The sequence below is a fragment of the Macaca thibetana genome, chromosome 6 (assembly GCF_024542745.1).
Source record: "Macaca thibetana thibetana isolate TM-01 chromosome 6, ASM2454274v1, whole genome shotgun sequence".
In the NCBI taxonomy this organism is placed as follows: domain Eukaryota; kingdom Metazoa; phylum Chordata; class Mammalia; order Primates; family Cercopithecidae; genus Macaca; species Macaca thibetana.
The window spans coordinates 21,424,669-21,438,828 of record NC_065583.1 but is presented as its reverse complement, the minus strand read 5'-3'; the positions used below and the strand labels follow the sequence as shown (position 1 = coordinate 21,438,828).

At 50.0% G+C, this 14,160-nt stretch overlaps 2 protein-coding genes and 1 pseudogene across 7 annotated transcripts in view; 2 read left to right on the top strand and 1 right to left on the bottom strand.

Moving 5' to 3' along the window:
• The window catches only part of PTTG1 (PTTG1 regulator of sister chromatid separation, securin), a 241,843-nt gene that overhangs the window by 62,003 nt on the left and 165,680 nt on the right, over positions 1-14,160 (top strand). The gene's annotated exons all lie outside the window — the stretch shown is intronic.
• The window catches only part of CCNJL (cyclin J like), a 61,802-nt gene continuing 48,416 nt past the window's right edge, over positions 775-14,160 (bottom strand). For all 6 annotated transcript variants that reach the window (XM_050794808.1, XM_050794807.1, XM_050794810.1 and 3 more), the window contains 3 exons: positions 8,713-9,015; positions 4,643-4,802; positions 775-2,914 (listed from right to left, as the gene is read on the bottom strand). In XM_050794808.1, the coding sequence (XP_050650765.1) occupies positions 2,494-2,914; positions 4,643-4,802; positions 8,713-9,015 (884 nt within the window). In that variant the 3' untranslated portion in view covers positions 775-2,493. The remainder of the gene's footprint in view (positions 2,915-4,642; positions 4,803-8,712; positions 9,016-14,160) is intronic.
• Positions 7,519-7,907, top strand: LOC126957223 (cytochrome b-c1 complex subunit 7-like; annotated as a pseudogene).

Genomic DNA, 14,160 nt, shown 5'->3' with positions numbered 1-14,160 from the left:
GAACCCTATGAGGCAAGGTCTGTTATCACTCCCATTTTAACAGGTGAGAAGACGGAGGCTCAGAGAGAGGTTGGGTCAGCTGCCTTCCAGCGGCTGGTGAGTTGTGCCATTGTTAACTTTATGTGGCAGCTCGGCTAGGCTATGGTGTCTGTTGTCTGGCCAAGTACTAGTCTAGGTGTTGCTGTGAAGGTATTTTTTTAGATGTGATTAACATTTACAATCAGGTGACTTCAAGAAAAGCCTCCATAATGTGGGTGGGCCTCATCCAATTGATAAAAGGTCGTAAGAGCAAAGATTACGGTCTGCTGGAGAATAAATTTTGTCCCAAGACTGTAACACAGAAATCAACGAGCCTGAGTTTCCCGCCTGTGGGCCTGCCCTACAGATTCTGAACTCTACTGCAACATCAACTCTTACCTGAATTTCCATCCCCCAAATTTCTGGCATGCCCCAGAAATTTTAGACCACAGCCTCCGCAACCATAGCCAATTCCTTAAAATCAATCTCTCTCCATATATATCCTATTGGTTTCTTTGGAAAAACCCTGAGATGGTGTTGGAGCTGGGGTGTCAAGCCTTACACACCCCTCCGCTGGCCTCTGTGTGCCTAGGGAGGCCCAGCTCCCACTCAGAGGGCAGGACTCAGCTCCCGAGGTCTTGCTGCTGCCCCCAACATTCCACCCCCTAGCATAGGGAGATGCCCACCAGGGCTGATCTGAGAGAGGGAAGGAGGAGCCGGCCCAAGAGGGAATGCCTAGGACAAGAGGCGAGAGACCAAGAGCAGGTGACGTGTTTATTGTGGGACACCTCCTTCTGGGTGCCGCGCTGGCCGTGAGGGAACCCTCACGATCCCCAGGCCCCAGAACAGACAGACACAAGAACTTGAATCCAAACTGCTTGCACATAAATAGAAGGGAGGTTGGCAAAGGAAAAAAAGAAAAACAACAAACAAACGTGCAGTCTCCTATGCTAGTGTGACACGGTGGCAGAGTCTTATCCACACCCCATCTCTTTTCTTACTGTCTCCATGCTGAGATTTTCATTTGCTCTGGAAAGATTCACCATCTTCAGATCTGACTCAGCAGCATGCAGCTGTCTTCCTGGCGGCCCCAGGCACAGTCTCCAGGACTGGCAAGGGGCTAAGAAAACCAAGACAGGTATTCCTCAAACAAAACAAAAATTGCTTCCCCGGTCCTTTGCATCTCCCAGTTCTGATGGGTGAACGATGCGTCCTCCAACCCCAAACTAAACCAAAGAACATGCTAAGCACAAGCTGCGAGTCAGAATAAAAAACATATTGCACATGGTTACAAGAGTCTTCCTGAGAGCCCCCTCACTGCAGATCCCTAAATACTGGCTTTTGATCCAACCAGTCACTTGCCTATCAACGGTGGTATAATATGCCATGTACATCCCACACCCCAAATCCAGTGGGACTAAGCAAATCTTCCACATTGCTATCCTTCGCTATCAGCCACACTCAAAGCCGAGACTGGGTTAAACTCATGCACTGTTAAGTATGTGGTGGAGAGAGGTGGGAATTGTTTAAATCTTTGTCTTCCTTTCAACGAGCTTCTCCCTCCCTGGGTAGTCATTAAAGTTCTAGAGGTGAACACAGTCTCCAAGACGTGGAATCTTCTGGAACCGAGAGCTGGGAAAGTGGTTCTCTCCAACCATATGCTTTCCAAAAGGAAGCTCTGTGGTTACCTGCCGGTCCGTCACAAGTTGGGTTCAAACTTGGGTTCCAACTTAACAGCCCTCATGTGGGACAGGCAGTGTGGCGATTAAATTTGTTTTTTTCTCCAAAGGAATTTTCAAGTATCACCAAATCCCTGATACAATGTGTAAACAAGACATCTTACGAAACAGAAAGCAAGACCACTTTGGGAAGCAGCAGCACATGAAATTATCTAAAAGGCTGAAAATGGTTTTAGGTTCAAAAACAAAGGCAAGACAGCCACCCACTGTGCCTTGCAAGGCAAATGCTCAGGCATACACACAAACTCAGGCCCCTCTGCACGGAGCCAGAGAAAGAAAAGCACCCAATACGGCATCCTCCGGGGCTCCTGAGAACACGCCAGGCTGCCCCTCCTTTTTCAGCGGTGTAGCTGCCATCAGCAAAGAGTAGAGAAGTCTTTAATGCTAAAAACTGGACGTGCTTGAGATCAGGGGTCTGTGTCCAGTTCCCACTCTCCTGGCCTCTTACCAAGTCTTTCTTGATTCACTGGCCCCTGCGTGGGGGGACGGCCACCAAGCCATCCTTTTGTACCCCAGTCACACGTGGCAGATGTTTCTCAGAGGAATGCTCTCGGGTGAGGTATGTTATTGAATGTTTTGCTCTGGGTCAGGTTTATTTAAAAGGAGCACAGACCCTCCACATTCCAAGGCTCTTCAGGGATGGCCTCCTGCTGCCTCACTTGGTTGAGCTCTCCTCTTCAGTGTCCTCTTCCTCTGCCCAGATCTCCAAGGCTTCCTCGTGAGGTCTGGAGGTCGCCTATCTGTCAAAGCAGCCAGTGGGGAACATGTGGCTCCCACTGAAGTAGCTGCTTCCGTAGGTGGTGGCGAGGCAGTGCCTGGGCTCAGCTGCAATGGCCATCTGCATGCTAAGGGACGCAGGGATGGGCACGGGACACATATCCAGGGGCTGGAGAGGGAGGTACGGGGTGTGGAGGGATGAGCCTGTGCTCCCCGAGAGCAGGCTCCCCGAACGGTGGGCCTGCAAGGAGTCCCGGTAGGCCAAGCATAGGTCCTGCACGGGGGTCTGGAACTGTGCCAGGGTGGTCGCTGGCTGGCCGAGGGCCGGGTAGGCTGGTGGCTGGAACAGCACTTGGGTGGGGGTGGGGGGTGTGCCGGGCACCATCGCCAAGGCCTGGCTCTTGACGGCTACGGCATCCTTGAGGACGTTGTCATACACTCTAAAACAAGAAGACCTGGGTGAGAACTGGAGACCAAAAGCCACCAGATACCTGTGTGTGCCTCTACCTGCCTTGCTAAGTGGGACTGGAAGAGATGCTGTGTGCCCTGTGTCCACCAGGCCTTACCTGGCTGTGCTCACTGTGTGTGGCACCGCTCCAGCTGTTCACCAACTAGATTCAGGCCTTGGCTCTCAGCTTGGATCTGTTTCCTACAGAAAGCTTCTTCTGGCCCCTCCAGACTAGACTGGCTGTCCCCGCAGCCCCACGCTGACTCTCTCCACAGTCAATACCCCAGAGAGTAACCTGCTCCAGCGGGTAACTTCTAGTTACCTGGCTGCCAGGAGGATCACGCCTGCTTGTGCTCACCAATGCATTCCCTGCGCCTGGCACTGGAGTGTTCCTGGGGCCTGAATGAACCCAATCTCTGCTTTCCAGGCAATTCTGGGCCAGCTCCGTCCCAAGCAGGGTCACTCTTTAGCTAGCTGATACCAACCAAATTGACCCGAGGCCTAGGATTTTTCACCTGAAAAGGGGGCTGGAACAGAGACTTTTGCCATCTCAAAAAAAGCTTCTCATATAGCTTTTTGGGAAAACAAAACAATTAGAGGCTTATGTAAGGCATGCACCGACACTCAGACCAGGCTTTGGGGACCTTCTCAAAAACACAAATTTTAAAACAAGGTCTAGGGAGTAGGACTGACTTTTCAGAGGAATGAGACAAAGGCAGCCGCCAGCAAAGCTTCCCACATCGGGGAAGGCTCTCTTCAGGGGTCTAAGGGCTTCTGCTCTGCCCACACGGCCCACCAGTCAGTCAGGCCAGCATCCAGGATACGCGGTGCCTGGCAGGTGGAAGGGGAACTGGACAGTGTGTGCCTACTGGGAACGGCTCTGTCCTGTCTGCCTTGCTCCCTGCAGTGACTGGGGCACGTTTGCCTCCAATGTCAGTTTCAGGGTGTTGGGCCCATGATGCCTTTAAATATCTTCTCTGACACACTGAACATTTCCTCCCCGAGATTCCCTGTGGCGCTTAGAGGAAGTCACTCGGAGCTTACCTGGCTAAGAGGTCAGCTTTGTGACCATGTCCGAGGAAAGTAGCTTATAATGGAAGTCCTTCAATATGATTATCTATAAGATTACACTGGGACTTAGATCAAATAGCCTAGACATTTAAAGGTGCAAGCAACCCTCTTCTCCCTTGATGCCTGACTTTAAAGATGTAAACCCAGCCGGGCGCGGTGGCTCACAACTGTAATCTCAGCACTTTGGGAGGCTGAGATGGGTGGATCATGAGGTCAGGAGTTCAAGACCAGCCTGACCAACATGGTGAAACCCCATCTCTACTAAAAATACAAAAATTAGCTGGGCGTGGTGGCGCATGCCTATAATCCCAGCTACTCAGGAGGCTGAGGCAAGAGAATCACTTGAACCTGGGCGGCGGAGGTTGCAGCGAGCCGAGATCGTGCCATTGCGTGCCAGCCTGGGCAACAGAGTGAGACTCTGTCTCTAAATAAATAAATAGCAAACCTGAAGCTATCCAAAATAGGAAGAACTAGTTCTTGAAACCCCACTTCCACCAGGAGTCACCATGGCCCACTTTCCCTGAGACCCTGTAGCTGGAAGAACCACCACAAGCTTCAGACTCAGGAAACTGCCTGTGGCCTGAGGCAGGCCTCAAGGCAAGAGGAACCTCACTATTTCAGAAACACAGGATTCAGGGGAGAAACTTACACCAGCAGGATTTCAATACACGTGCTGAGGTGTTCCAGGGAATAGCTTGAGATCCTCTGCAGGTCTCTGGTCCAGTAGGGAGAAAGCTGCAGGCAAATCCTGGAGGCCCCAACACAGGCTGCAGCGACCACAGAAGGCTGGAATTTGTAGAATACGTGATCTGAAAGAAAGCCATGGAGGGAGTCAGCATCCAAATCCTCCCCTTGAAATCCCAGGCCCACCCTGAGAATGGATGGACAAATGAATCATTTTCAAGGCTGTTCATCGCCACCCTATAAATAGGATGGAAAATTAGAAACTGTGAAGTTCCATTTTTGAATCTTAACGTTGGCTCTTGGTTTGGGATTTCTTTTTTGTTGAGACAGGGTCTCACTCTGTCGCCTAGGCTGGAGTGCAGTGGCGAGATCACGGCTCACTGCAGCCTCAACTTCCTGGGCCCAAGAGATCCTACTACCTCAACCTCTTGAGTAGCTGAGACTACAGGTGGGCACAAACACATCTGGCTAATTTTTGTATTTTTTTGAGAGATAGGGTTTCAGCACGTAGTCCAGGCTGGTGTTGAACTCCTGAGTCCAAGCAATCCTCCTGCCTCAGCCTCCCAAAGTGCTGGGATTACAGGTGTGAGCCACCAAACTCCCAAAGTGCTGGGATTACAGGCGTGTGACCAGTCTGGGATTTCTGACAGCAGCCTGGAATAGTGTTTTCAAAATACTGTCCAAGGCTCCCAGGGAGGAGCAAAGAGCTTGCTGATATTCTACAAACAGAACTGCAAAACATTTGTCCGAAATTTCTTTGGTTATTATGAGAGAATGACACACTATTTCAAAGGCTTCTGTTTTGGGGTATGACTAAAAGCTACTTATTAATTGTAACAATGCCTGGCCCATAGTAGGCACTCAGTGAAAATCTAGTGAATGAATGGTTGTAAGACTTTGATATTTATAACTAAAATTGGCACTTAGGTTGGCTGAGGAATCTTAACGTCCAACTAAGATATCTGGCCACAAGGCAAAGCTGGTACTAAATATGTGCAAAGGCAAACAGTTGAAATTTCTACAGTTTTCCTGAATACCACTGGATTTTCAGTTTATTACTATGTTATCTTAAATTGTTCGTGATTTCTGCTTGGAGCAGTGGCTCACACCTGTAATCCCAGCACTTTGGGAGGCCAAGGCAGGCGGATCATGAGGTCAGGAGTTTGAGACCAGACTGGCCAACATGGTGAAACCCCGTCTCTACTAGATACAAAAAATTAGCCAGGCGTGGTGGCGGGCGCCTGTAATCCCAGCTACTTGGGAGGCTGAGGCAGGAGAATGGCTTGAACCTGGGAGGCGGAGGTTGCAGTGAGCTGAGATCGTGTCATTGCACTCCAGGCTGGGTGATAGGGCACAACTTCATCTCAAAAAAAAAAATTTTTTTTTCATGATTTTCAATTACTTCCACTTTTGCCTTTTAAAGATCAGTTCATAGGGCAGCTAAACAACAACAACAAATTTAAAAAATAAGGTTATCAGTCAGGGTGGTAATACGGTGATAGAAACAATCATTCAGTCAGACTCCCCAGGTTCAAATCCTAGCAATGAGCAGGGCATGGTAGCTCTCGCCTGTAATCCCAGGAGTTTGAGACCAGCCTGAGCAACATGATGAGATCCTGCCTCTAAAAAATTTTTAAAAATCGGCTGGGCACGGTGGTTCACACCTGTAATCCCAGCACTTTGGGAGGCCGAGGCGGACGGATCATGAGGTCAAGAGATCAAGATCATCCTGGCTAACACGGTGAAACCCCGACTCTACTAAAAATACAAAAAATTACCTGGGTGTGGTGGCACGTGCCTGTAATCCCAGCTACTCGGAAGGCTGAGGCAGGAGAATCGCTTGAACCTGGGAGGCAGAGGTTGCAGTGAGCCAAGATTGTGCCACTGCACTCCAGCCTGGGCGATGGAGCAAGACTCCGCCTCCCCCCCAAAAAAAAATAAATAAAAAAATCCTAGCAATAACCTTGGGTAAGTTACAGCATCAGTTTTCTCTTTTGTAAAATATGATTAATGGAGGTGATTTTGGTGTGGGGTTGCTGTGAGGTTCAAATGAGATAATGTGTGCAAAGCACTGAAGCAAGACACTTGGCACGCAGTAAATGCTCAGTTAATGCTTGGGATCACAATCACTGATTTTTTTTTTTTTTTTTTTTTTTTTTTTTTTTTTTTTTTTTTTGAGACGTTTCGCTCTGTCGCCCAGGCTGGAGTGCAGTGGTGGGATCTCGGCTCACTGCAAGCTCCGCCTCCCAGGTTCACACCATTCTCCTGCCTCAGCCTCCCGAGTAGCTGGGACTACAGGCGCCTGCCACCTCGCCTGGCTAGTTTTTTGTATTTTTTAAATAGAGACAGGGTTTCACCATGTTAGCCAGGATGGTCTCGATCTCCTGACCTCATGATCCGCCCGTCTTGGCCTCCCAAAGTGCTGGGATTACAGGCTTGAGTTTTTTTCTTTTTTAGATGGAGTCTTATTCTTGTTGCCCAGGCTGGAATTCAATGGCACAATCTTGGCTCATTGCAACCTCCACCTCCCGGGTTCAAGTGATTCTCCTGCCTCAGCCTCCCAAGTAGCTGGGACTATAGGCGCCCACCACCATGCCTTGCTAATTTTTGTATTTTAGTAGAGATGGGGTTTCACTATGTTGGCCAGGCTGGTCTTGAACTCCTGACCTCAGGTGATCTGTTTGCCTCAGCCTCCCAAATTGCTGGAATTATAGGCATGAGCCACCGTGCCCAGTCCAATCATTGATCTGGATACTCATGCCCATTTTAGTTTGTGGTAGGTTATGGGATGGTTGTATCAGCAGTATTTTTTTTTTTTTTTAAGATGGAGTCTCACTGGTCAAAATGGCTGGCACGAAGGCTGTTGCAGCATTAGGCAAGTGGCTGGATGGTATTCGAAAATGGTATTACAATGCCGCAGGATTCAAAAAACTGGGGTTAACAAGAGATGACACAATATATGAAAATGAAGATGTAAAAGAAGCCATAAGGCGGCTTCCTGAGAAAGTTATAATGACAGGATGTTTCACATGTAGAGAGCACTGGACCTGACCATGAAGCATCAGATCTTGCCTAAAGAGCAGTGGACCAAATATGAAGAGAAAAATTTCTACCTTGAACTGTATCTGAAAGAGGTTACTTGGGAAAGAAAAGAAAGAGAAGAATGGGCAAAGAGGTAATCATGTAATTGAAGTCTGTGGATGCAGCTCTTATGAAGATGGTTAAACTTGAAACAATCTTAAGAATTATTTGGTCTGCAGATACTTTCCTTTAAATAAATGTCTATCGTAAAAAACAAACAAACAAAAAAGATGGAGTCTCGCTCTGTCGCCAGGCTGGAGTACAGTGGCACGATCTCCGCTCACTGCAATCTCCGCCTCCTGAGTTCAAGCAATTCCCCTGCCTCAGCCTCCCAAATAGCTGGGAATACAGGCACGCACCACCACACCTGGTTAATTTTTTGTATTTTAGTAGAGACGGAGTTTCCCCACGTTGGCCAGGATGGTCTCAATCTTCTGACCTCGTGATCCGCCTGCCTTGGCCTCCCATTACAGGAGTGAGCTACCGCACCTGGCTATATCAGCAGTGTTTTTGACCCAGTTAACATCTAGATTCTAAAACACTGGGAAGAGCCAGTTTCAAGTAAGTTTCAAGTAACAGGGTAACTTTTATTGCTACATACTATCTACATGATGGCAGTATTTGAGAATAACCGATCTGCAAAATCTGTGCCATGTAATTCATTTGCAATGTTCCCGGTTACTGTAAGAAAAATTACCAGGTGATCTGTAAGCTTCTAGATTTCCAGCTGCCTGTACATAAGTTGCTATTTCTCTTTTACGTGTTACTGGTAACACACTGGGCTAATCCTTGCCCTTTCTTTGCTTGTCGCCTGCAAAGTAAGAGTGATCTGGGTGCACAGGCCCCAGTGAGAGGCCTGATCTGGATAGACATGCGTTTGAGAGCTGCCTGACCTTGACCCCTGGGTGGGTGGGGAAGGGGTGGGAGGTTCTGCCTTTGGGTCCCAGCTGTCACCTTGCAGGGTGACCTCTAGGAAGTAATGGGCATACTCCTTGAGGCACTCTTTGGTCTTGCGGGGGCAGGTGGTGGGCCAGGTGTGGCAGTGGTGGTCCTTCTGGCTGACGGAGGCCAAGAGGTAGTAGTCCAGGAAGTGGGCAGGCGTGGGCAGGCAGAGGTTCCAGCTGAAGGCCTCCAGGAGCAGCAGCTCTGTGCCGAGCAGCTCCTTCTTGGTGAGGGTGAAGTTCTGGCTGCTCAGGATCCTCGTGCTGTTTATTTGCTCCAACTTGGGGACATGGTCTTCCCGATCCTCGAACTTACCTGTGGGGGAGCAGGGGAAGCAGGGGTTACTGGAAGACATTTACCTGTACCCAGAAAGCTAACGGCCCACCTTACAGTGCCTGGACAGTGCTGGCAAAGAAGACAGAAAGCAGACAGGCCGGACTGAGGAGGAATAAGAGCACTCATTCCAGATCTGTCAAACCTAGGCTTGAATGTGCAAGCCATCACTTCCCACTGGGGGATCACGGCTAGGTGTCTCAGCCTCTCTGTGACTCAGCTTCCTTGTCTGTAAGATGGAACCTATACTTCCTAAGGCTTCTGTTAGAGTCAATGGGAAAATGCACACCAAATGCTCAGACCAGCCTCTGGAACACAGAAAGCAGGTGACAGTGGTCGGCAGCAGCTGAGGGCTGGGGAATAAGGTGCTCTCTCTGCTCTCCATCTGGCCCTAACCAATCCAACCTCCCGGCTAGAGTCAGCGTGGCCGCGCAAACCCGGCCCTGCCCCTCCACGGGTAGAAAAGCTCTCCAATGGCTTCCTGCTATCCTTGCTGTTGAATTCGAGCTGTGTAAACGGGGTCTTAGTTTGGGTTCCCTCTGGTTTCCAGGTCTTGGAAGGTGAGCCCAGGAGAGCTCGGTAGGTGGGGGAAGAGAACAGGAAAGGGAAGAAAGCCCAAAAGGACACAAGGGAGTCACTACTGTGGACAATCCGAGCTTAATCCTACTGAGGAATTCTGAGAAACAGCCTAAGACAGGCCTCAGGTTATCCCACCGATGGGTTAAAGAGCAGAGGCATTTACATAGCAACCCCTGGCAGTCATCAGTTATGGATGCTCTGAGGGGACAATGTGGGGTCCTTGTGCCCTGAGGGTCGAGTCAGGGGCTGGTGAGGGGCATGACAGCTTCCACTGTGTGAGGCTCTGCAGAGTGTGGGCCTCTCCAGCCTCAATGTTCCTCACTCTGGGGAAACCACGCCACAGGTGGCCGTGGATCCCGTCCCTGGCAGTTCTTGCCTATAAGCCTTCATTGACACAGCCCCCCGGGCCCGGAGCACCCTTCCCCATCTCCTCCTCACTCAGCCAACCCTGACATGTCCTTCACCTCGAGTCCCCGCCTCTCACAAGTCATCCTCCACACCAGCCCCCTATACTGTATGACTCCCACATCAGGTGGTGAGGCCTTCAAGGGCCTGGCCTTGGTCTGATCACCCGTGACCCAAAGCCAGCCTCACAGGGTGTGGAGCTGCCACTAAGCAAATGCCAAAAGAGGCAGTGGGGCGACCCAGCTGACCTCAAAGCACACCTCAGTGCTCACGAAGGGAACAGCAAACAACACACGCACGCACCTGCTCCCAGCTGCAGGCGCCTGTGACCCAGTTCCCATCTCTCATGCTGCTTAGGGGAGATAAGGAAGGAACCACCACAGCAGATACAACACACTCCTGAGGATGGCTCAAAAGACGTCACCGCAGAATCAATCAACCGTGTCTCGGCAGGCCAGGGTTGCTCCCTTCTCGGCAAACCTTGCAGCAGCCCACTCAGTGGGTAACGATGACCTGACACAAAGCTCTGGTCTTTGATGCAGAGGAGTGGAAATGTATAAGACAGTGAAGGGCAGAGGCACTACCAGCCCCGCACCATGCAGTTTACAGCAAGCCCACATTCCATCTGGAGCCCAGTCGCTCAGCCTGCAATGGTGCTATGTCCGAAGTACACACTTTCTTGTCTTGCACACAAGAGCTACTCAGGCAGGCCAATGCGAGGTCAAAGCTGCCCAAAGAGGAAGAGCCTCCTGCATGGCTGGAAATCCCAGGGTTGAGGCTCTGGCCGACTGGCTCCATTGGCTTCAGCAGCGCTGCCCGTCCCCACCCCCCAACACTCCCTCTCAAAGCACAGGATCCAGCCACGTGGGACTCCGACCCCTCCCCGACCCCTCCCCGACCCCTCCCCGGGCTGGGAATGCTCTTCCCCTCACCTCCCTTATCTGTGTCCTCTAGAGCTCAGTTTAGAGACCTCCAGGTATTAAAGGGACTTCTACACTCAGATTACTTGCTTAACATCCAAGTATTTTTTTTTTTTTTTTTTTTTTTGAGACGGAGTCTCGCTCTGTCGCCCAGGCTGGAGTGCAGTGGCCGGATCTCAGCTCACTGCAAGCTCTGCCTCCCGGGTTTTTACGCCATTCTCCTGCCTCAGCCTCCCGAGTAGCCGGGACTACAGGCGCCCGCCACCTCGCCCGGCTAGTTTTTTGTATTTTTTAGTAGAGACGGGGTTTCACCGTGTTAGCCAGGATGGTCTCGAACTCCTGACCTCGTGATCCGCCCGTCTCGGCCTCCCAAAGTGCTGGGATTACAGGCTTGAGCCACCGCGCCCGGCCAACATCCAAGTATTAATATTAATGGCTGGCATCTGATTCTAAGCCTCGTAAGAACGGGAACTGAGTCCGACCCATTTGCTGCTGTGCCGGCAGTTCTCAGCACATGCCTGGCACATAGTAGGTACGCAATAAATATTTGTTAAATGAATGAATAGTCCTCTCAGGAAAGAGATATTTTAGGCCATTTGAATTTTTCTCTGATGATCTTGTATTTCCCAGTTTTTCCTCCAATGATCATGTATTCTTTGTGCAGTTTTTAAAAGGAAGAATTTTATTTATTTATTTTTTCCAACAGCTTCCCTGAATCTTGTGCCGAGCCAGTCTTGGTTGCACGCACGCAATAGAAACGAGCTCTCTTTCCCTCCCCAGAGCGGGAGGTGGCGAGGTGCAGGTGCACTGTACTGGGGTGGCACTAAGACCCTTGCACAGCACTGCTGGCAGCCAGCAATCTCTCAGAACTGGCAGATGTGCTCAGTCAGATTAGTTTCCTCCTCCCCTCCCCGCTTTTCAAACCTTTCAGAGCTCTGCTACCCGGCCCAAGAGGATTATCCTCCAATGGAAGGCACCAAGGATTACTGCGGAATCTGATTTCACCTGCTCCCTCTGCTTCCTGGGGACGCACCACACGGCAGGCCACAGCCAGGCAGAGCTGGGTCTGAATCCTCAGGAGTTTGCTCTGGACCCACAAGCACTAAACTCCACAGGCTGTTTATTTGCTTATGATGTAGGACCACGTCCCACGTGAAGACAAAATGGTGCTGCAGAACGGAAAGTGCTTCACAAGCCCCCAGTACACAGAATGGGCTGTGCTTCCAGCTGGCCACGCACTGGCTCCTGGCAGGAACCTTCTAGGTAGGTTCTTTACGATCCTCAGAGGCTCAGAGAAGAAGCTGATGGGAGAACTCAGCTTTTACACCCAGAAGCAGACTTCAGAGCCCCTGCTTTAACCGCTGGCCAGGCCAAGCCCAGGTGAGCGACTATCCCCTAGCACAACACATTTCGCAGCCAGAAAAGATTTTATGAGTTTCCTGATGCTGCACGTGCCTGGCAGACATTTCCTCCCCTCCTCCCAGGACTGTGAGTGGGGCTGGCCCGTTGTCCCCAGCGCTGCCACCGCCAAGCACTGTTACTCAGCTGCTTTCTCCTTATCAACAAACTGCACAGGCAACAGATGCCTAGAAGACTTTACGCGAGTCCCCTGGGAGAGGCTGGGAACAGAATTCTGAGTCTTTCTAAGCCAGACAATAGCCACAGATTCTCCGACTCCTTTGATGCACTTTTGATTTTGAAATTTTTCAAATCAGAGAAAAGACGAAAGAGAACAATGAACACATAAGACCCTTTACCAGACTCTGCCCTTGCTGACCCTGATCCGTGTGTGCTCTGTCTAGGTGTATTCTGTCTGTAAATACTGGTTTTGTTGGACCATTTCTAGTCAAGTTGCAGACATGACATGCCACCCCCAAACACTTCAGCATCTGTTCCTGAGGTCATTTTCCTACAAATCGTAATGCTTATTAGCATTTCTAAGACATGAACATTAATGCAATCACATTTTCTAACATTCAGTCCACATCTGACTTTCTCCAGGGGTCCTAAAAATGCCTTTTATAACCTTTGTTTTGTGTTTTTGGATCCAGAATCCAAACTAGGTTCACACACGGAGTCTATTATCGCTGAAGTCCCCTTGTTTCGTTTGTTTTCCATGACACTGACTCTGGGAGAATCTAGGCCAGTTGTCTTGTAAAATGCTCCACATTCTGGATCTGTCTGATTGTTTCCTCACAATTAGATGCAAGTCAAACAGTACAGGCAAGAACATGACAGAGACTATTCTGTCCTCACCCACTGGACCACAGCAGGAGTCCTAGGCAACGTCACTTTGTACCAGCCTACGGTAGATCACTTGATTAAGGTGGTGACACAAGACTGCTCCAGTTCAAGGTACCAGCTTCCCTGGGAAATTAATAAGTAATCTGTGAGGGGACACTTTGTGAATATCCTGTTTCTCAACAACCTTTGGCTCAATGGCTTTACATCCATGGATGATCCTTTTCTGAATAAATTATTATACTGGGGGTTGGGGGTTGAAAAGGAAGTTTTAAAAATCCTATCATTCCATCTACATTTTTCTTTTTTGATGTTCACATTGTCCTAAATTGGAACAGCAGGAGCCCTATCAACCTCCTTCTTTTTTTGAGACAGGGTCTCACTCCTGTCGCACAGGCTGGAGTGCAAGTGGCTCAATCTCGGCTCACCGTATCTTCAACTTCCTAGACTCGGGTGACCCTCCCACCTCAGCCTCCTGAGTAGCTAGGTATACAGGCACACGCCACCATGCCTGGCCAATTTTTGTATTTTTAGTAGAGCCCGGACTGGTCGAATTCCTGGGCTCAAGTGATCTGCCCGCCCCGGCCTCCCAAAGTGTTGGGATTACAGGCATTAGCCACTGCGCCTGGTCACTATCAACATACTTAAAAGATTAAAAAGCATTCTAAACCTACAGAAGCACTTCCTCTGGCTCTCGGAGGCCAGGCAGATGCACGTGTACCCTTAGTGTTGGTGGTGCTGGTGGTGCCTGTAAGTGGTGCCTCTTATGTGCCTTCCTTTCTGCACCTGGCTGGCTGACTCCTGACACCACTTCCTGAGGCTGGCACACAGAGCTCCTGGGCAATTCGTGGCAGGTGAGGATGATCATGCGTCCATCCATGTGGCCTACATGCTTAACCACAGATGAGGCCGTGGTGGCAAAATGCTATGGATCCAGCTTATAGACCGGTTTTTTTTTTTTTTTTTTTTGAATTAGAAAAAA